This window comes from Podarcis gaigeae (assembly GCF_964106915.1).
Source record: "Podarcis gaigeae genome assembly, chromosome: 9".
NCBI classification, from domain to species: Eukaryota; Metazoa; Chordata; class Lepidosauria; order Squamata; family Lacertidae; genus Podarcis; species Podarcis gaigeae.
Genome location: NC_139685.1, coordinates 67,630,222 through 67,654,019, shown reverse-complemented (window position 1 = coordinate 67,654,019; position 23,798 = coordinate 67,630,222). Strand labels below are relative to the sequence as shown.

The following is a 23,798-nucleotide window of genomic DNA, read 5'->3' as shown; positions in this document are numbered from 1 at the left end:
GTATGAATGAATGAATGAATGAATGAATAATATTATTATTTAAATTGTGCTGCACTGCTCTTGATATATGATGTGGATGTGTTCACTGTCTGAGAAACACAAGCCCAGTAATATGGTCATTTTTGTGACCACACTACAGTCAGCTAAAAACAGATTTCCCACACCGTCAATCATCACTTCTTTGTGCAGCTGCAATTTTTGAAATATTTCCCAACATAAAAACAACAGCTCTGTGAATAGAAAATTATCATAACTAACTAGGCTTAGCTGTCCTACTAACATGCTGACTTTCCAGTGCCACAGGTAGGACATAGTCTTGCTCTTCTGGAATATTTGGTGATTTTAGTTAAAGTTCAGACACATGGCCTACTGTTCTATACCTGCTTATTAGGGAGTGTGTCCCCAACCCCCGAGTAAACATATATAGGAATAGACAGCAAAATCTGCCCATTTCCCATGCAGCAATGAGAGCACAACCAATTAGTGCCCTTGAACTCTTGATCAAAAGGTTTTTGATCCAATGGAAGCATCCATTAACAGAAGAGGAGTATTTTTCCAATCTTCCCTTCCCCTGGCCCCCCCCCCCCATGCCACCTTCTACTGAATCATAGAGTCATAGAGTTGGAAGAGACCACAAGGGCCATCAAGTCCAACCCCCTGCCAAGCAGGAAACACCATCAGAGCACTCCTGACATATGGTTGTCAAGCCTCTGCTTAAAGACCTCCAAAGAAGGAGACTCCACCACACTCCTTGGCAGCAAATTCCACTGTCGAACAGCTCTTACTGTCAGGAAGTTCTTCCTAATGTTTAGGTGGAATCTTCTTTCTTGTAGTTTGGATCCATTGCTCTGCTTCTCTGGAGCAGCAGAAAACAACCTTTCTCCCTCCTCTATGTGACATCCTTTTATATATTTGAACATGGCTATCATATCACCCCTTAACCTCCTCTTCAGGCTAAACATGTCCAGCTCCCTTAGCTGTTCCTCATAAGGCATCGTTTCCAGGCCTTTGACCATTTTGGTTGCCCTCCTCTGGACATGCTCCAGTTTGTCAGTGTCCTTCTTGAACTGTGGTGCCCAGAACTGGACACAGTACTCCAGGTACTGTGTACTGAAAGTGTGGCCCACTTTCTATCCTCTTCCAGAGGGTCCCCTCAATTCTCTGGAGCTGATTTTCCAGAGGCACTGCAGGATCAAAAGCCCTTTGGTAGAGCACAAGGGCACCAGCTGGATTCTGCCAGTTACTTAAAGTGGATGTGAATCTACAACACATTATTTTATACCACGTAATCCCAGGTTAACTGCTGTCTGTCATATAGGATTTTTCCTGAAGCTTTAAAACAGAATACAAGAGATCTCATTGGAAGCCCGTGCCACTGGGTATAAAACTACTTACCACTTCCAAGCAGTCTATAATCTTTGTCAGTTTATCTTCAGGTAGATTCTTCAGCAGAGAAACACTTTGAAAGATAAATATCAAAGGATTGCATTTAATTCAACTTGTATGTAGAGTTTCAACTCCTCTACACAGTTTCAGCTTTCCTGTTGCAGACATTTATTGTCGGGGTAGCTGGGTTCTCTTTAGTTATTGTTATGTTTTAGGGTTCTTACAATCAAGTGGTGTATAAATTTTATGACTTAAATAAAATGAATACTTCTCCCAATCCAAAAGGATATCATGCATGATAAGTCTCAAAACAGAAATTATCCAAGCAACTAAAAGAGCAAGTGAATGAGGCTCAGGTAGGGGCTACTGATATAAGGCTTAGAAGTAGCACAGGAGAACCAACGTGAACTAAATAATTGAAAATATACCCCTGAAAATTGTGGTTTTCAGTGCTTTCAACACCATGTAGTTATAATGGAATATTTTGTTATTATTTAAGTTACCTGCTTACTTAAAGAGATATGCTGCTAAATAGTTGTGACAGAAATAAGAGCTCTACTGAGGTTAAAGGTAAAGGGCCATTAGGTCCAGTCACAGATGACTCTGGGGTTGCGGTGCTCATCTCGCTTTATTGGCCGAGGGAGCCGGCATTTGTCTGCAGACAGCTTCCAGGTTATGTGGCCAGCATGACTAAGCAGCTTCTGGTGAACCAGAGCAGCACACGGAAACACCGTTTACCTCCCCGCCGGAGCAGTACCTATTTATCTACTTGCACTTTGTGCTTTCGAACTGCTAGGTTGGCAGGAGCAGGGACCAAGCAACGGGAGCTCACCCCGTCGTGGGGTTTCGAACCGCCGACCTTCTGATCAGCAAGTCCTAGGCTCTGTGGTTTAACCCACAGCGCCACCCGTGTCCTAGAATCATAGAATCATAGAGTTGGAAGAGACCACAAGGGCCATCGAGTCCAACTCCCTGCCAACCTACTGAGGTTAGTCGCATATTAAAAGCAAGTGTGCTTAATATTGCCCTCTTATTTTGGAGGGACAAGCTAATATCGCATGTAATTTGCCCCTGAAATTCTCTTCCCTCCACAAGCCCACACACACACTTGAAATGCTTTGAACAATATATACAAGGAGCATCACGTAAGAACAGCTGACTTGACCCAAAGCTGAGACTGTCCCAGAAGGCCTGCATTTTGGTAGTCAAGATAATCCCAAAACTATTTGGTAGTTATAAGAATGAGCTCATATATAAGTTTATATTCACTTGTGTGGATATACGCTAATTGACATGCTTTGGTGCTATGCTTATTTGGGGGTCCTGGAATGCTGGGCTCTTGGCCCAGAGAATGTAGCTTTTCGTCTGCCTTGAATAGTTGCCACTTATGCCCGCATGGACTGATGGAAAGTTCTGGTCAAGCTGACTTCTGTTGATCTTTGTATGAGCAATGTACAGTGGTACCTTGGTTTTCAAATGGCTTAGTTGCTGAACAAATTGGCTCCCGAATGCCACAAACCCGGAAGTAAGTGTTCTGGTTTGCGAACATTTTTTGGAAGCCGAACGTCTGACACGCAGCTCCTGCAGCTGTGCCTTGGTTTTCAAACAGTTTCAGGAGTCAAATGGACTACTGGAACGGGTTAAGTTTGAGAACCAAGGCACCACTGTACAGTGGTACCTCAGGTTACATACGCTTCAGGTTACAGACTCTGCTATCCCAGAAATAGTGCTTCAGGTTAAGAACTTTGCTTCAGGATGAGAACAGAAATCGGGCGGCGGCAGCGTGGCAGCAGCGGGAGGCCCCATTAGCTAAAGTGGTGCTTCAGGTTAAGAACAGTTTCAGGTTAAGAACAGACCTCCGGAACGAATTAAGTACGTAACCAGAGGTACCACTGTACACATTTTCCTGTGTGAGGGCAAGTTGTGACAACCTCTCCCTGTTGCGTTCTCCGTGCTGTGTCTGTACAGACAGTGAGACTCTGCATGCTGTGTTGTAAGTTTGCACTTTCTTTAATAAAGCACTAGAGCTGGTCATTCTGGCATTCATGACATCCTTCTTTGGTATCGCTGCATCAAAACACCAGCCCATCTGAATCAGATCTGATCATATCTGGATCAGATATGGTAGAGGATAGCTCAGTTAGTAGAGCATTAGATTCTTGATCTCAGCACCATGGATTCGTAGCTCGGATGCCTACAGGAAGCCCCTGAGCAAAACCTGAGGGCAACAGCCCTCTCCTTGTGATTTCCAGCAACTGGTATTCTGAAGCATACAATGGAAGGAGAACATTGTCACTGATAGCCTTTCTATCTCTGAATATAGAGCCACACAAGTTGTGGGCTACAAGAGAAAATCAAAATACCTGCAAGAAATCTGGCCTTCTAATACAATTTTCAATCTGATTTTAATACTGTACCATTGTGTTATAGTAACCTGCCCTAAGGCCAGCAAGAAATTCTGTAAATAAAATTTTCTCAGTCAGCAAGCCTGCTCTCAAGACATATTGCTGTGTCTGCCTCATTGACTTTATTTACTAAATATAGATGTAATTGAAATCAGTAAATGTCCATGGCAGACTTGCAGATACTTCACCCGCAATCAGTGAGGCATTAAGTGGGTACTTGATGTCAAAGCAGCTTGCAGTAAGGAATTAAATAAAAACATTCAAATCTGAATTGCTAGAGAAGTTTTACTTGGCAATCTGTCCCAAGGCTCTGCCATCTAAAAACAAGAGGATTGAATGACTGACTGATAATCTTGGATCTCTGCTTATTTTCAATAATATACAGTTAGGCTTCTTCCTGATGACCTGTTTATTCAACATTCATCCAGATTCGTTTGCAGGGAGTTGAGACAATGTTGACTATTTAATGTAGGGTTGCCGTATTTTGAAGAGTGAAAAAGAGGACAGATTTGCCAACTTCTACTTTTAACTATGGATCGCTGTGACGACTCTCATTTTACATACCCATGAAAAAGAGGATGTGTCCTGGGAAAAGAGGACATATGGAAACCCTAATTTATGGAGCATTCATTCTGATTTGTTTGCAGACAATGTGTCAAAGCAAGCATTGATGCACTATCCAGTAAATTTCCCCATCACTTTCATTTTCACAATAAGTCCAATATTTGTGGGGGGAAGGATTTTTGCGCAAGTCGTCCCAATAAACTGTAATTGTGCATTATGCGTCTGAATCTCACCCCAAAACAGCAGCAATCTGGAAGTGCTGCTGAGCTAGTTTAATGTTATGAGCATAATCTTCCCCCTGAGTTCCACCGTTTTCTGCCATTGCCCCGAGGATGAATTCAGAAGCAATCACTTCTGTTTTTCATTAACCATAGCTTGCCATATCATCTGACTAGTTTAGGAAGCTGGCATTTTTTTCATTGACCACAGTTAAATTTAACCACAGTTTAGGGTTCAGATGACACGCTAAACAGTGGTTAATATAAAACAGAATTGGTAGCTTCTGACTTCCTCCTCGCAGCCATGGGAAGGCTGCAAGCTCAGGTCAAGCTAGGGGGATTCTCTGAATGCTAAACCACAGTGTAGCATTATGCCTAAATGAAGTCAATGTATCTAAATGCACCTGACCCTCCCCACTAAATGCAGCAATAATTATCTGTCTATCCTGAGAAAACAAGTGTATGCGTTGTTTACCTTCTGAGGAAGTTTCTGTATTGCTCATGCCTTGCTTGTGCTGTCCTCCTCATTATATTCTGGAAAACCTCTCTGTCTAATGCCCATGTTTTCACGCTGGTGACAGCTTTAGGAACAACAAGAAAAGCAAAATTAAGAAGCTAAACAATTCTACAGCATACAAAAAGTCACCCAGGTACACCCAGTGCAAATCCACCAAAGTGAGCACATTGACTGAGGTTCTTTGTGAAACTGAGAATGCATTCACACTCACAGTGGGATTTTTGTATCACCTTCTTGTAGCCGAAATTGTCAGCGAGGGAAGCTGCAACTGGCGGCTTCACACCTCGCTGGTGTGATGATATGATTTTACACAGCAACTGCTCATGTTTTACCCTGGACGATTTCTATTCTAGGACAGCTTATAAATGCTGCAAATGAATAATTGGCATTCTCAGCAGGATTTCATAGTAAAGAACTAACAATAGCTCAGAGTCTTCCAAGGGGACAGATCCAAGGTGATGCATCTCAGATTTTGCGGGACTACTAGTCCCATCACCCTTGATTGCTGAGTGAGGTTTATGGGAACTGGAGTCCAACAAAATCTGGGAGGCACCACAATAGCTACCCCTGAGTTAGAGTGCCAGGATAAGGAAAATAGTGTTCAAGTGGGTGTCAGGCGTCAGAGGATCCAATCCCCACAGCAGGTTGCCAGGAACGGAAGACAAGGAAAGTTCTTACCAACTGCTTTTTATTCAATATTTACAGAGAGAGAGGCTTAGAAATGCAGCCTCTTAGAATAATGGCATTGCTCCCAGTAAAGCTCCAACCCCCTTCTCTCCTAACTTCCTCAATGCAGAGAGATCTGCATTGGCTCCCAGTACGTTTCCGAGCACAATTCAAAGTGTTGGTGCTGGCCTTTAAAGCCCTAAAAGGCCTCGGCCCAGTATACCTGAAGGAGCGTCTCCACCCCCATCGTTCTGCCCAGACACTGAGGTCCAGCACTGAGGGCCTTCTGGCAGTTCCCTCATTGCGAGAAGTGAGGTTACAGGGAACCAGGCAGAGGGCCTTCTCGGTAGTGGCACCTTTGTCTATCTTTGAAAGACATCTGAAGGCAGCCCTGTTTAGGGAAGTTTTTAATATTTAATGCTGTATTCTTTTTAACACTCGATTGGGAGCCGCCCAGAGTGGCCGGGGAAACTCAGCCAGATGGGCGGGGTATAAATAATAAATTATTATTATCATTATATTCGTCAACAGCACCACCCCCTCTATGGTTGCTGCTTAGGGCCATCTGTCTCCAAGCCCTTTGCTCTCCTACTTTTAAGGCTCACCAGGTTCTGGGAGATGGTGGGTCTGGAATGCTTTCTTATGATAACATGTCAGCTAGCTGCTCCAGCTCTGGCCCCTCCGCCTCTCCCATTATTTCCCAACTTTCCCCCTCATCTTCCTCTGACCTGTGACCTCCCTCAAACTCCTGTTGTAATTCAGAACTGTCTTCTTCTTCTCTGGAAGGGTCAGGCTGGGGAGGTGGTCTCCACCATTCCTCCTATGCCCAGTGGCCTTTGTCCATTCCCTGACCCCCAGTCTAAGTTGCCACATAGGGTTGCTGTGGGGCAGGGATGGATTTAGAGCCCTGCAGCCACACCAGGTGTGCAGCCAAGATGGGCACATTCTCAAAGCCTGGTAAGTGGGTAAGAGCTTGCCCAGCTTCAGGAAAAAGGCATTAAGGCTCCGGCAGGGTCCTAGAGTCCTCCTTCCTCCTTCCCAAAGCCAGGCAAGTTCTTACCAAGCTTTAGGAAGGAGGTGGGAGGGCTCTAGGATCCTGCCAGAGCCTCATGCCTCCTTCCCAAAGCCCAGCTTAACTGGTGCCACAAGGGCTGGGGGTAGGGTGTCAAATGCACACCATAGCTGTCAATGTTTCCCTTTTTTTAAAGGGAAACTCCCTTATTTTGAATAGGATTCCTCACAAGAAAAGGGAAAAGTTGACAGCTATGTATATTACCACAGTCCACCCCTACATGGGGAAGGATGAAATAGCCCCTTGGTATTTTGCTCTGAGCTTTTCAGAGAAAGAATAAGATATAAACAAACTGACAGTCCTTCTTATTAATACTGTGGAGAATATTCCTTTCTTATATGATAATGACTCCTGCTTGTCTGGATGAAGGATATAGAGGTGTGTGTAGAAAGTGGCCCATTGTACAAAAGTAAAATTGACACCTATTGCTCAACCCATTTTTGCCTCTGGCATTGCTCGCCATTGGAGTGTGGCGCTTGGAACATTGCCCAGAAGGTAAGCTGCCCCCTAATCTCAAAAGGGCTTCTCATTCCCACTGCAATATGTATGCATGATACTAAATACAAATAGCCCCCCCCCCCTGAAATCTTCATACTTCCCAGAAGTTAATAAAATCTGAGTTGTGCTTAGGATGCTAAGGAGAAACGTTGACAAAGGCTCCTAATTAACATGCACTAAAAACTGCTCAAAACCTGACCTGGGGCTGTAACGAGCTGACAACTCAGGAGCACTTTGTAAAAAACAAACGAGAATCAAAATAGAAAGTGGTCATGGCAGATAAACTAATCTGCATGGTGCTCCCTCTTGTATGAGATTAGCAGAAATTGTTCCGTGCCGCTTTTCTGAATATGAATTGCACCTGCTCAACACGCAAAAAGATCCTCAGGGCCTGCTTTTCCCCTTCAAGAATCTAACTAGGCTTCTGGAGCTAGGAGTTCTGGGCCAATGCATTGACCAACAGGCCAGAGAAGGGAACTGTTGCTAAAGTAGGAACCTCTTTATTGGAATTCACATGAGAGTGAAAATGATGCATCAATCAGATCCCTCTGTATGTAACATTCCCAGGTCTTGTTTGGGAACATGTCATGGGAAACTACTGGGATGTTTTTCCACACCTATTGGAATAGCCTCTGCCTGCCTGACACATATATTTGTCCGTCTGCCTTCCCTGATTAGGGACAGAGCCAAAATTTGATTCAGTTTGATTCAGTTCTCATTTAAAGGTAAAGGGACCCCTGACCATTAGGTCCAGTCGTGACCGACTCTGGGGTTGCGGTGCTCATCTCGCTTTATTGGCTGAGGGAGCACAGCTTCCGGGCCAGCATGACTAAGCCGCTTCTGGTGAACCAGAGCAGCGCACGGAAATGCCATTTGCCTTCCCACCGGAGTGATACCTGTTTATCTACTTGCACTTTGACGTGCTTTCGAACTGCTAGGTTGGCTGGAGCAGGGACCGAGCAACGGGAGCTCACCCCGTCGCAGGGATTCGAACCACCGACCTTCTGATCAGCAAGTCCTTGGCTCTGTGGTTTAACCCACAGCGCCACCCGCATCATTTAAAGGTGAACCCACCTAAATCACACTTCCCAAAACAATGCGCGAACTGAAACGCAGCCGGCTTTCAAAATTTGCACTCCTCTGAATTTTGCAGAGTGGTTCTCCAGTCATATAATGCATACTAAAATGCATATGTTAATTGCATATAAATGCATATATTACTGGAAATGACATGCAAACGTGCATTATATTAGAGAAAATATTAACATTCCCTAATATTTATTAGGGAAAATACGCTTTGCACAAATTTGCATATTAGACAAAACTGCATCAAAAAAGAGGTACGCTGGGAGAAATTTGCACTAGAATGCTGATGAATTTTCAGGGGGACTTTTAAAAAAGAAAATAAATAAATTTGCAAACTGAGGTGGAAATGTGGAGGGCTGAAAAACTGAGAAACTGAAACTGACAGATTTGCCCATCTCTAGCCCTGATCTACCTTGTTTTGCCCTTTCACTCACAAACTGCTGCTCCAGTTTTGGAATCCCATTTGCTAAATCCCCTCACAACTGCTTGTTCCACCAACCTCAGCTGCCCAAGGCCTTGCAGCCATAGCTAGAGACGACCAGATGGTGTGCTTCAGAATCTCTACAGCAGGGATGGGGAAGCTGGGGTCCTTCAGCTGTTGTTGGACGACAGCTAGCTGACTATTGGTCATGCTCACTGGTGCTGATGAGAGTTCAGCAACACCTGGCTCCTCATCCTTGCTGTGCAGAATCAAACCCAAAGCTGCAGGTTTTGTCCCACAAGACCCCCACATGGCCACTGTGCGGCTCTTCTCTGTTTGTCTCATCATCACCACAATCTCTTCTATCAGGAAAGAGCAGCCTGGAGAGGGTTGCTTTTCTGCCTTTGCAAAATTTCGAGGGATTAAGTGCACACACCTTTCACCGAGGCCGTCCTTGTGCAGTTGTACAAAATGGCCAGCTCTCCAAACGCTGTCCACACAGGAATCGAAGAGAGAAGTTTGTTTTGCTGAAAGACTTCCAACCTGCCCTCTGCGGGGAGAAAAAGACAGAATCAAAAATGGTGTGCAATTTTGCTGACTAGCTACGAGCCAGGTTCCTACAATCACTTTTATATAAACTTTAACCCCCCCCCAAAAAAAAAACCCCAAAACCAGACAGCCAGGTAATCTAATATCTTAGCTAGTACTTCAGTGTTAGTGTGAACTATCCCTAGCAGTTTAGATCTGGGAACTTAGAATAAATCTCAACGGATTTTAAAGCCTAAAGCTTAAAACCCCTAGATGAGCTCTACGCCCAGTTTTCAATATATACGGCAAGATAAATTACAACCTCTCAATGAAGATTCTGCTCCGGGCAATTTCTTTTACACCTTTTTTTATATATTCGTTGAAAAATGGATTTTATTAGAGTTAACAAAATTTTACCGCGTTCTGCATCCAAAACTTTATTCCTCATTTCAGCTAACGGCAAGATTTCATGTGCAGGTGATTTCTGAACATGTCTGTGTGTTTCTTTGCTGCAATTGTTTCCCTCGAGGCTAAAAAGTCGAATATATCACAAGCACACTGTCCACAAAATAGCTATTTTGCTAAACATTAAACAATGGTTCTAATATTGGAAGAGCCAGTGGAAATTAGAGGCAAACCTTTTTTTGGGAGGAAAGGACAGCTTTGCTCTTAACGCCATGTTCAGGGGAGCTATTTCCTCCCTAGTATTGATTTCACTGGTTTAATTAGGAGTAACTTGATTCAGCTATCGGCTCAGCTAGAACTATGGCAGTGTTAATTGCACCAAAGGTCAAACAAAATGTGACGGCAGCAACCATGTTTATTTAAGCACACATCTTGGCAAAGTGTGCCTGCCTGCCTCATTGTGAATGTCAAAATGGGGTATAGGGGTGAAGGAGTTGAATCTGCCCCACAGTCTCACCCCAGACATTTGCCTTGCAGTGCAGCTTACTTCCCATATTGTAAAAAGAGGAGCCCTGCAGGATTAGCCTTTATATGCCCCAGTGGCAGAGTGGTGCATGCTCTGGTTATCTCCTGCTTGGACTACCGCAATGCGCTCTACGTGGGGCTACCTTTGAAGGTGACCCAGAATCTACAACTAATCCAGAATGCGGCAGCTAGACTGATGACTGGGAGCGGCCGCCGAGACCACATAACACCGGTCTTGAAAGACCTACATTGACTCCCAGTATGTTTCCGAGCACAATTCAAAGTGTTGGTGCTGACCTTTAAAGCCCTAAACGGCCTCAGCTCAGTATACCTAAAGGAGCATCTCCACCCCCATCGTTCTGCCCAGACACTGAGGTCCAGCTCCGAGGGCCTTCTGGTGATTCCCTCACTGCGAGAACTGAGGTTACAGGGAACCAGGCAGAGGGCCTTCTCGGTAGTGGCGCCTGCCCTGTGGAACGTCCTCTCATTAGATTTAAAGGAAATAAACAACTATCTGACTTTTAGAAGACATCTGAAGGCAGCCCTGTTTAGGGAAGTTTTTAATGTTTGAGGTTTTATTGCTTTAATAATAATAATAATAATAATAATAATAATAATAATAATAATAAATCAGTTGGGAGCCACCCAGAATGACTGGGGAAACCCAGCAGCTCACAAGCAGGCTATGAGCACAACAATGAATCGGGGTGTTGGGAAAATCTGAGCTATGCCTTCTCAGAAGTAAGTACCACTGAATTCAATGGGGCATACAGTGGTACCTCAAGTTAAGGACTTAATTCACTCTGGAGGCCCGTTCTTAACCTGAAACTGTTCTTAACCTGAAGCACCACTTTAGCTAATGGGGCCTCCTGCTGCTGCCACACCGCCGGAGCACGATTTCTGTTCTCATCCTGAAGCAAAGTTCTTAACCTGAGGTACTATTTCTGGGTTAGCGGAGTCTCTAACCTGAAGCGTCTGTAACCTGAAGCATATGTATCCTGAGGTACCACTGTAATATTTTTGCTGCTTGAGGCATTGGAACCCTCATCATAGCGAGATCAAAGTATCCGGTGTAGCCTTGCAAAGAGTGGCCAAACCAGACGACGAGACAAAGGGGCGGCAAGCAGCTGGTGGAAAAGGCTAGATGGATTTAGCGGTCGGGTAGTGGGAGAAATAAAAAGGGAAAGCTGTATTCATAATTCTTGTGAGCATTTCTGGGATGGGGAAAGGTGGGATATCCAGCTGGCCATTTATAAACAGATAATAATAATGACTCATCTCTTAGGGCTGCTGTGATGGATGGATGAGGTAGGAACAACACACATTAAAGCACAACACACATTATTACAAGCATCGCATTGCTCCTCTTGCAGTCATAAATAATAGTTGATGTGCCTAGAAACATCGCTGGCCACAGTAGCTAATGGGACTTCTGGGTTCAGACACAGTGTGCAGTTTGCATGGACAAAAGGATTGCCCTGTTGTAAACTATCAAGGAGATGGATGCTGGAAGCCCTATATTCCATCTGGGCTGCCATCTTAGAATCATAGAATTGTAGAGTAATGCAAGATAAATAAACACCCAGCAATAAAAGATAATGGGAGAGGGTGTACCCCAGAAAATTATTTGTCAAAATTACAAATACCCAAATACAGACGGTCATTTACCCTCGCTAGATTCAATGTGCTGCCTTATTGCAGAGCAGATTTGAGGGTAAACCATACGCGGACTGAATCTACTCCTGTGGCTTGATGGAGGTAGAAACTGTCTCTCATGTCTTGTTACACTGCCGTTTCTATGGGGATATACGCTCGGTATTTATCATTCCTGTTATTCAAAAATCTCCAAATGGGTCCGAACTTCAATGTCTAAAACTCCTGGTAGAGGACAAGGATCTAGAGATCACGCTTGTTTAGTCGTTTAGTCGTGTCCGACTCTTTGTGACCCCATGGACCAGACAACGCCAGGCACTCCTGTCTTCCACTGCCTCTCGCAGTTTGGTCAGACTCATGTTTGTAGCTTCGAGAACACTATCCAACCATCTCGTCCTCTGTTGTCCCCTTCTCCTTGTGCCCTCCATCTTTCCCAACATCAAGGTCTTTTCCAGGGAGTCTTCTCTTCTCATGAGGTGGCCAAAGTATTGGAGCCTCAGCTTCACGATCTGTCCTTCCAGTGAGCACTCAGGGCTGATTTCCTTAAGAATGGATACGTTTCATCTTCTTGCAGTCCATGGGACTCTCAAGAGTCTCCTTCAGCACCATAATTCAAAAGATCACACTAAGGGTGGCCAAATTCTGTGCGACTGCCAAAAAAACCTAGGGAACAAGCTGTACTACCAAAATGATTAAGGTTTTAAATGACAATTTTAGGTTATATTTTAGTGATCAAGATTTAATATATATTTTTAACTGCCGCTATATCTGAATTGTCTCTGTAATACCCAATTGCGACTCAATGTATTCCTGTTGTGTTTTATGATATTGTAAGTGAGCTGGAACTGGTCTGTGACCATAATAATAAAATTCAGAATTGTAGAATTGGAGGGGGCCGCAAGGATCATCTAGTCCAACCCCTGAAATGCAGGAATCCTCTGCCCCGCATGGGGCTTGGACCCACAACCCTGAGATTAAGAGTTTAACCATATCTACTCAGAAGCAAGTCCTCCTTAATTCAACAGGACTCACTCCCAGGTAAGCGGGGCTAGGATTGCAGCATGGCAAGTTCATTCCAGGTCTAAGCAGCAAAATTCCCAGTGCTAGCCATTTAAATGTACAACTTAATGTGGTTTACTAACCTGCCAGTACAAATATATGGTTGCCAGGCTCTCCTTGTTTGATTATGTAGCTCCCTTGCTGGTATGTTCTCCCATACATACACTCCACCATATCTCTGATCTGCTGCGGGTCCAGCCTCTTCAGAAATTGGTTTCTACTCAGGGCATCTGTGATGAGCTTTTTCTCACTTATATTCAGTAAACCAGAGAGAGGAGAGGAGAGAAAGAAAGAAAGTCAAAAGTCACGTTCATTTGCAGCATATAAATGGATTACATTATGCACAACTTATTCCCCCCATCATGGTATTCACAGTCCAGTGCCCATGAAAGTAGTTTACATTTTTTTTCTCTGCAACCTAAAACATTCAGCACATAGGAAGTTGTTGCTTTAAGCATTTGTTGCTTTAAGCATTTGTCCATCTAGCCCAGCACTGCCTGAGCTAGGGATGGGAGGATCTGTAGATTTCGATTCTCTTATGTTTCTCAATTTCCCCATTTTAAATTCAGTCCTCCACATTTTTGCAACAATTTGCAGAGTGCTGTTGTTGTTTTTAAATCCTCAGGAATATTCTTCAGTATTTCAGTGCGATTTTCTCTTGCTAAACACTATTCTGCGCAGTTTTGACTAGCGTGCATGTTTTTTTTGCAAGCAGCTTCTCCTAATACAATGCATTTTTTGTTTGCTGTTTCACAAACATGTGCATTTTGATACGCACATTCCTCTAACATATGCATTTCTGTAAAGACTGATCGGTTGGAGAACTTCATCGCAGCATTTGGAAAAGTGTGAGTTTTGGAGGATGGCTATGTTTTGGTTCTCATGCTGTTTCAGGAAGTGCAGCTCTGATACATTCTGGTTTAAATGCGACCTGAATTGAATTTTGTCCCCCCTGCCCTGCATCTCGACTGGCAGCAGATCTCTAAGGTCTCAGGCTGATGCCTGTCACATCACTTGCTGCCTGGTCCTTCAAACAGGGTATGCCAGACGGAGGGAAACCTAGACACCCCACTGTAGACCCACCAATTAGACCAGGATGTTGCTGCAGCTTCTTAGTTGGAATATAAATGGCGGAAACTCTCCGGAAAAAAGAAGAAAAGTATTTCATATTTTGAAAAAAGAACAATTGGACATTATTTGCCTGCAAGAAACGCATGTGACAAGGCTCCACAGAAAAGTGCTAATTAATAAAAGACTAGGCCAAGAATTTATCTCTTCGGACAAAGTGAAGAAAAGAGGAGTGGTGATATATGCAAAGGAGAGCCTGTCACCAAAATTCTTATTTAAAGATGAACACGGCAGAATTTTGGCGATTGAAATTCAGACACAAGGAGAAAAATTTCTGATATTAGGAATATACGCCCCAAATGAAGGAAAATCGGAATTTTTCAGGAAGCTGCATGAGATTATGCTGGATTACCTAGACTACAACAACATCATCATGATGGGTGATATGAATGGGGTTGTGTCTGTAAATATGGATAAGTCGCAAAGTGCTAACATAACGAATGATGGCAGACTACCTAAAACTTTTTTTGAAATGACTGACAATGTGGACTTAATTGACATATGGAGGGTTAAGAACTCCCTAGGAAAAGAAGGGACTTTCTTTTCTGAAGCTCATCTGACATGGACACGAATCGACCAAATATGGATAACTAGAGGACTGGCACCCAAGACTAGAAAGGTGGAAATCTGCCCAAAAACCTGCTCCGACCATAATGCTTTGAAAATGGAATTGAGACTAAATACAACCGGATCCTTCAGATGGAAAATGAATGACACCTTATTAAGGGACGAGAAGATTGTTAAGAAGGCCTAAAAAACTTTAAAGGATTATTTTGAGATAAATTTAAATACTACTGTGGAAAAAAGAATAATCTGGGACGCAAGTAAAGCAGTTATGAGAGGGTTTCTAATACAACAAAACACGATCAAGAAAAAGCTCTGGAATGAAAAGAAGGAGAAGATATTGGAAAAAATAAGAGATGGAGAAAAAAAACTAAGATCTAGGCCCAAGTCGAAGGAAGTGCTGAGAGAAGTGAAATTTTTCCAAGCACAATATTTGAAACTGATAAATCAAGAGGTGGAATGGAGAATTAAACAAATGAAACAAAGATCTTTTGAATCAGCAAATAAGTGTGGGAAACTGCTAGCATGGCAGTTGAAAAAGAGACAAAAACTTAATACAGTTACAAATCTAGAGATTGAAGGGAGAATGGTTCAGAAACCCGAGGAAATTAGAAAGTGCTTCCAGAGATATTTCAAAGAACTTTATTCACAAGGGCCACAGAAAGATTCGGAGGTGGACCAATTTCTTAAAACCAATGGATTACAGAAAATACCTCAGGAAATGAGAACAATCCTGAATAGTAATATCACACAGCAAGAAATTGAAAGCGCCATTCAGAACCTCCAATTAGGCAAATCTCCAGGCCCTGATGGACTTACCTCCAAATACTATAAGGTTTTGAAAGACTATTTGATACAACCTTTGTTGGAGGTTTGTAACCAGATTATGGAGGGGAGGAAGGCACCGGAAACGTGGAAAGAAGCCTTCATCACATTGATACCCAAACTAGAAACTGAAAAGACCCAGCTTAAGAACTACCGCCCCATCTCACTCCTAAATGTGGATTACAAAATTTTTGCAGACATTTTGGCAAGTAGGTTTAAAAAAGTGCTTAATGAAGTGATCCATAAGGACCAGGCTGGCTTTCTCCCTGGTAGGCATTTGTTTGGCAACACAAGAAACATTATTGATATTTTGGAACTTTTACAAACAAAGCTTAACACTAGAGCGGTGCTAATCTTTATTGATGCGGAGAAAGCCTTTGACAACATTTCCTGGATGTTTATGAAGAAAAATTTGGAAGGGATGGGAGTGGGGTGGGGGTTTGAAAATGGAATAGAAGCAATATATTCAGAACAAAAAGCGAAATTGATAGTAAACAATGTGGTGACAGAGGAGTTTAAAATTGAAAAAGGGACACGGCAGGGGTGCCCCCTATCCCCCCTATTGTTTATTTCAGTTCTGGAGGTGCTATTGAACATGATTAGAAAGGACCGGTTGGTACAGGGAATTGAGGTCGGAGTGAAACAATATAAATTGAAAGCATTTGCAGATGACCTGGTATTAACATTGCAGGAGCCTGTCTCTAGTACTAAAAGAGTGTTAGAATTAATTTCGGATTTTGGTCGGGTGGCGGGATTTAAGTTGAACAAGCAAAAAACTAAGCTTCTAGCAAAAAATTTGACAACTACAGAAACAGATGAGTTCGTGAAAGAAACAGAATTAAATGTGGTAAAAAAAGTAAAATACCTAGGGGTGTATCTGACCTCCAAAAATTTGAATCTGTTTAAAGACAACTACGAGAAATGTTGGTCAGAAATCAAAAGAGATTTGGAAACGTGGTCAAGATTGAAACTTTCCTTGTTGGGCCGAATAGCAGCTATAAAGATGAACGTATTACCAAAAATGTTATTTTTGTTTCAGACCCTACAGATCGTGGACAAGGTGGAATGTTTTGGAAGGTGGCAGAAGGATATCTCTAAGTTTGTTTGGCAGGGCAAAAAGCCCCGAATAAAGTTTAAGATATTAACTGATGCGAAAGAAAGAGGGGGATTTGCCCTGCCAGACTTGAGGTTATATTATGAATCCGCAGCCTTCTGCTGGTTGAAAGATTGGATCTTACTGGAAAACACTGATGTCCTAGATCTGGAAGGGTTTGACAATGCTTTTGGGTGGCATGCATATTTGTGGTATGACAAGGTTAAAGTGCACAAATTGTTTAAAAACCACATTGTCAGGAGAGCAATTTTAATGGTCTGGACAAAATATAAAGACTTATTGGAGAGTAAGACTCCGAGGTGGCTCTCACCGGTGGAGGCCAAGGCACGTAAGAGACCTAATATGGAAGCCAATTGGCCTAAATATGGGGAAATTATTGAAAAGATTGGAGACAATTGGAGGTTGCAGAGCTTGGAAAAACTAAAAAACAAGGTGCGAGATTGGTTGCATTATGCACAAATTCAAGAGGTCTTTAAAGTAGATAAGAAGGTTGGATTCCAGGTGGAAAAATCGAAACTAGAGACAGAATTGTTAGAACCAAAAAGTAAACTACTTTCGAGAATGTATAACCTGCTGCTTAAATGGAATACTCAGGATGAGACAGTCAAATCCGCAATGATAAAGTGGGTGCAGGACTTGGGGCATAACATTATGTTTGAAGACTGGGAAAGGTTATGGAACACCGGAATGAAATTTACGGCATGTAGTGCCTTGAAGGAAAACATTATGAAAATGATATACCGGTGGTACATGACCCCAGTCAAGCTTGCTAAGATATATCACCTGTCTGATAATAAATGTTGGAAATGTAAGGAGGCGGAAGGGACATTCTTTCACCTCTGGTGGACCTGCCCGAAGGTGAAGGCCTTTTGGGAAATGATTCATAATGAACTAAAAAAGGTACTTAGATTTACCTTACCTAAGAAACCAGAGGCCTTCCTCTTGGGCATGGTGGACCAGAGGGTGTTTAAGAAGGATAGAACTTTTTTTATGTACGCCACCACAGCAGCAAGGATTTTGATTGCAAAATATTGGAAGTCACAAGATTTACCCACACTGGAGGAATGGAAAACGCAGTTGATGGGCTACATGGAACTGGCCGAAATGACTGGCAGAATCCGAGACTTGGGAGAAGAAACAATCGAGGAGGACTGGAAAAAATTTAAGGACTATCTGGAAAAACATTATAAGTTGTATGAATGTTAAAAAACGCACCTTTTAGGAAATTCTAGCTTCAGTAATGTTAAACTAAAGAAATGGAAATTAAGGTACAAGAAGTCAGAGATAGAATAATGAAACAACTTTATTGTGTTAAAATGAAAACGTACATGATTTGGGTTATAATATATTTGAAATTGGGTAACATGATAAAATGAAAGATACAACAAGTATTGAAACAAGTTAACAAATTGCTGATGTTATGTATCACAGAGAATGCAGGGTTGGGAGGACGCGGGGAAGTCCAGTAGATTTGGAAAAAAGAACAAGAAAATTTGTAACTTTCTTTCTCTACTTTTATAATATGCTCTTTATTCTTTTTTCTGTATTTCATAAAACTAATAAAAAATACTATAAAAAAAACAGGGTATGCCAGGGACTCAGCTCGGCAATGTGGGCTGGAAAATTTGTTGTGCCATTTGTTGCAACCGAATCCTTTCCCAAAAATACTTACAGCATGGAAGCATACACAAACACACACACACAGAGGGAGAGATTACATTTTTGTTGGCTCCATGATGAGATTCAGAAGATTGAACCATATGATTAAGAAGTAAGAACAGGACTGTTGTTGTAATTTATCAAATGTGAAATCTGGCTGAAGTTGCATGCAATGGAACTCAATGTAGCACTAAGAAGATTGTTCCATCAGTGCTGTTGGTGTAATGTGAACAATGGGTTGATGTACACAGTGCTTGGTCTCATGTCTTTAGGAGCACATCCCCCCATGCTTGGATGTTCTGCGATAAGGGTGCCAGGTGCACTGGGTTACCATAGCAACACCAGTGAGGTCAAGCGTATGACATGCTGAGTTCTTCCATTGGTTCAGGAAATATGCCTACAATTAGAAATAGGTATAACAGTCTCTAGGGACGCAGGTGCCACTGTGGGTTAAACCACAGAGCCTAGGGCTTGCCGATTGGAAGGTCGGCAGTTTGAATCCCTGCGCCGGGGTGAGCTCCCCTTTTTCGGTCCCAGCTCCTGCCAACCTAGCAGTTTGAAAGCACATCAAGTGCAAGTAGATAAATAGGTACCGCTCCAGCGGGAAGGTAAACAGTGTTTCCATGCGCTGCTCTGGTTCTCCAGAAGTGGCTTAGTCATGCTGGCCACATGACCCGGAAGCTGTCTGTGGACAAACGCCAGCTCCCTCAGCCTATAGAGCGAGATGAGCGCACAACCCCAGAGTCGTCCGCGACTGGACCTAATGGTTAGGGGTACCTTTACCTTTTTATAATAGTCTCTAGGGCACTGTTTTCATTATGTCCTAGTGCATGTCTTGTCCATACCCTGTCCTGTTCGCTGTCAACATCTGACTCTGAATCTGTGAGAGTCAGGGGAAGAATCTGTGAGTTTTACTCAGCAACGTAAGCTAGCATGGTGACCGTGTTAGTGAATCTCTCTGTACATATGTATTTTTCCTTCAAAGACCAGAAGAACTGCATACAGTAGACTGTAGTGTTTAGCTTTGTCTTGCACTTGGACACAATAAACACTTTGTGGGAAAGGAGTTTTCCTCTTAACGGGGGGGGGGGGGCTTTGGAAGAAGTTATTCTGCTGGGAGCTAGAAATCTCTGAAGACTCTGCTGGGCAGTGGCGAAGGAAACCTCTTCGGCACCCGGTGCAGGGCACCGAAGGGCAGGTAAACTGCCTGGTGGCACACGCGCGGTGCCTATACGGACACATGTGTGTCAGCCTGTACAGAATGCGCATGCGCAGTGCCCATATGGAAGGAGCTTGAGTGGCAGCCCATACAGACGGTGCTTGAGCGGCGCCCATACTGGAAGCATGGGCACCCTCAGCCGCTCTACAGCTGAGGGGAGGCAGTGTACCATCTTGCCAACAAACCCCCAGGTGGCACCCGGGGTGAACCACCTCCATCCCCCTCCGTGCGCCCCTGCTGCTGGGGCTCTGAATCCTCTGCTGATACATCCCACAGGTTGAGGTATGGTGAAGTGACTTTCACAAATCTCCAACAAGTGCAATCATTTCCGCCTGCAAGATGGAATGATCTTTGCTCTCAGTGCCCTATGCCAGGGGTGGCCATCTTCCAAGAGACTGCAGTCTACTCACAGAGTTAAAAACTGGCAGCGATCTACCTCTGTTTTGGGGGGGTTCAGGTAAAAGTTGTTGAGCTTTTCTAGGGAGGAGAAAGGCTCTGTTTTATTGGGGGTTCGGGAGGCATAAGTTGCTTAACTTTGGGAGGTGGGGCGTAACGTTTTTACATTATTTTGGGGTCAAAGATAGCAACTCACCAAATGAGTTTTCATCACCGAATGATTGCTGGTGGAAAAACAGCCTTGGTTTGTAAACTCCGTCATCTGTTCTCCAACAATGGAGGGTGGGGCGGGGCCAGAAGGGGGCCAGCGATTGACCAAAACCTCGCAGGGATTGACCAGTAGATCGACCTGTTGGACATCCCTGCCATATTCAGTGCTCTGGGAGTTCTCCTGAACCTCCCAACAGATTTGGGAAGGGTGTGGGAAGAGGAGAAGATGGGGAAGTCCCATTGTGCTGGCAGGACTTGTGGAATTGAATCCAGCCCATGGTTTCATCAGAATAGTACACTGCTCTGGAATGGCAGACTGACTGACAGATATTAGGCAATGCTTTCATCAAATTACCTGCGCATTGCTTTTGGCAATTTTTAGAATTTGCAATGCCGAAGCAACATGGATTCTGCATTCTTGCAATCTTTCCACCTTACAGCAGACACTTTCCTGTGCTCTCCTAAGAAGAAGCCCTGTTGTAGCAGACCAAAAATCCATCTTCAGCATCCTGTTTTGCCTCTGAGAAACTTGAAAGCAACTCATGAAGGCAACAACCCTCTCTTGTTGTTTTCCCCAGCAGCCGGTGCTCCCTGGCCTTTGAACACAGAGCTTGCCATTGATGTATCTATCCTCCATTCGTCTCTATGGGGGCCTCAAGGCTGTTGCTATTTAGGGGTGGAATTCAAACACATGCTGGGAAATTCGGGTTGTGCCAACTGATTTGGAGCATTTTTGGAGAAAATGCATTTCACTGCTCCCCCTTTTTTGAAAGGGACAAGGGGATAGGAAAATGCACTGGGAAGTGTAGGACTTCCTTGACACAACATCAACAACCCCCTGTGAAAACAAACCAGAATGAATAATGAAAAATATAAAGGCAAAGTCAAGTCTCACCACAACCTTCTGCTAACTAGTCAGGATAAACGGTCAATAATCAGACTGTCTGGAAGTAACCCTAGTGCCTTTTTCAAGTACAGTGGTACCTCGGTTTACGAACTTAATCCGTTCCAGAAGTCCGTTCTTAAACCAAAACCATTCTTAAACCGAGACACGCTTTCCCTAACAAGGCCTCCCGCCGCCAGTGCCCTTCCACTGTTCGGATTCTATTCTTAGACTGAGGTAAAGTTCGCAAACGGGGACACTGCTTCTGGTTTTGCGGAGTTCGTAAACTGAATCGTTCGTAAACAGGGCTGTTCTTAAACCAAGGTACCCACTGCAATCAAAACTTGTGGTCATCACTAAATCCTGGGTCAGCAAGTTCTATCACACCCATAGCTATGTGAATAAGCATTTCTTCTAGCCTGTTTTTTCCCATACCACACACCATTTAATTGACCTTTACCACATCCCTCTTTAGTCCTATTCCCCCCCCCCCCAAACTAAGATGACTCAAGCTATGTCGACTTCCTGCAAAAGCTGGAAGGGGGAAAGCTGTGACCCTCCAGATGTTGCGGACTTGAAATCCCATCAGCCCCAGCCAACATGGTCAATTTTATACAGCTATTTTTTCATAAAATTTATATACCACTTGTTTGTAAGGGATGTGGAGAGCTGAAGTCCAATGAAACCTAGAGAGCCGAAGGTTAGTCACTCCACCTTACTGCGTTGTTGGCATCCATCTGTCTCGATAGACAATGGGTGTCAAACCACGGCATTAGCAGCACCCAAGTGCCCTCCTCGGGGTGCAAGCCTGTGTGTGGAGGTCCTGGACTGCCCAGATGACTGTTGGGATGCTGCTGGGAGATGGGGACAACTGGCGGGCCTCCAGCTGGCTCCAGCCACCAGCTGGCAGCCGGGCAAAACTCCGGTTCTTGGAACAGCATCAAAAACTGCGACTCAACCCTCAGAAGACCTCAGAAGCTTAAGCACGCAAGCCAACAGATATAAGAACTCTTTGCAACGGAAGTGGCAGACAGAGACATGTGTAAGCATATTTACAGCATTTATTCAACAGCAGGACAAAGGAAAAACATGTCTGCTTCCCTTCGTGTTCAAGCACAACAGCGGCATAGCAAAAGCAATATACAACGGAAGTTCCCAGCAGACTGTGCTGGAAGTAAACAGACTTGCGACATACAACAACTCCACATATCTGCTCCTCTTAAGGCAGAACAGAACATCAATATCCTAACAACGACAAGAAGGCATGGCCTTCCTGATGTGGTCCAAAGGAAAGCAGAGCAATACGCTTGGCACCAGCTTGGCTGCAGGAGTTGCTGGAAGGAGGGGTACAAGATGCCAACCAACCATCTTAGGGACTCCACTCTGGATTTATGTAGGGTTTGCTCTTTAGCATTTCTTCTACCAAAGATGTCCCACAAGGCAGATGAAGTTTAGGATCAGAGTTTTCCTTCTCCTACATGGACTACCTTCAGAGGTTGATGAACTCCACCTGCCCCTCGCTTCCCTCTACAGCACGTGCAGAAACTACCTTCTTGACAATTGGACCCACCATTGGTCTTGTCCACAATATCTGCTAGAGCCTGTCTTTGCACAAAGGGGAAGTCCCTAACTCACGGAGGGTTTGAGACCCAATGGCTACCTTACAGTAACTGTGTGAAACACTCTTTAGGGTGAAGAGGGGGAACCTTCAGTTCTCCAGATGTTATTGAAACAACAACATCGAAAGGGTCACAGGTTCTTCATATCAACACTGCATGAAACACACACTGTCTGAGCCCATGAAACTGAGAAACTGAAATATATTTATTCATTTGCAAATGAAGGGATCTGAATCCACATCTAGCTAACTTGAAGGGCAACCTTTGCCCCGGAATGCTGTGCTTTCGTTATTGCCTGTGTGAGGCTCATCCATCTAATGAAGCGAATCTCAACACAGCACTTTGGAAACCCTCCAGGGTCTCTTCCGACTTGGATTCATAAAACAAAGTAAAACTGTCCCAGAGAACGAGGCTTTGCTGCAAAATCTCCAGAGGGCACCTTAAGAGTGAACGATCACTTCCCGTTTTGCAGCTTGATTCATTTCCTTTATTACCTGTGCAGCAAGCTTGAAAACGAAGAATGGCAATGATAAAAGCCTAGAAAAATAAAATCAGAAGCACAGAAGTCGTCGTGTTTCCTGGCCAAAATAGAAACTTTGGGCATTTAGGCCAAGCAAATCACATTGTATATAGGTCACAGTGTTCAGCTGAAAACAAATTTTCTAAGTATAGGCTAACCCCCACTGCCATCTTGCATAAGTGGGTTTTTTTCTTCTTTACATCAGGAATTCCTAATTAGACCCAAATATTAAACATTTCCACAGAGCTGGCCAATGCATTAGATATGGTCCCTAAGGGACCAATTCAGGCTACCTTAACATTTCACTCTCGTGACGATGGTCCCTCATGCAAGCTGAATTTTGGTTTTCCCCATTTATGGGGTTTCTATGGCTTAATTGTCTTGGTTTTCCATCTTTACTTCCCCCACCCCATCTGATCCTGTTATATCTTAAAAGCACTATAGGAAAAAATCAAAATACGAGAGAGAGAGAGGAGACTAGTTTCTGAACAGTATACTGAGTTCTCAATGATGGTTGCATGGCTAGTTTCAGGAAATAGCCTCCTCACATGAAACTGTGATGTGCTGCAATGTGTCTCCTCCCTAGGCACCAAAGGTAATAGCTGGAGTGCCAAACCAGTTTCTATGAGGGATGCTGCTGCCAAGGGGAAGAGAGGTC

At 43.7% G+C, this 23,798-nt stretch overlaps 1 protein-coding gene across 1 annotated transcript in view; it reads right to left on the bottom strand.

Annotated features, from left to right (window-relative positions):
• The window catches only part of PRKG2 (protein kinase cGMP-dependent 2), a 70,646-nt gene that overhangs the window by 30,502 nt on the left and 16,346 nt on the right, over positions 1-23,798 (bottom strand). Inside the window, exons 3-6 of the mRNA XM_083756494.1 lie at positions 13,087-13,253; positions 9,270-9,383; positions 5,049-5,154; positions 1,396-1,459 (exon numbers count right to left, since the gene is read on the bottom strand). Coding sequence (XP_083612620.1) covers positions 1,396-1,459; positions 5,049-5,154; positions 9,270-9,383; positions 13,087-13,253 — 451 coding nt within the window. The remainder of the gene's footprint in view (positions 1-1,395; positions 1,460-5,048; positions 5,155-9,269; positions 9,384-13,086; positions 13,254-23,798) is intronic.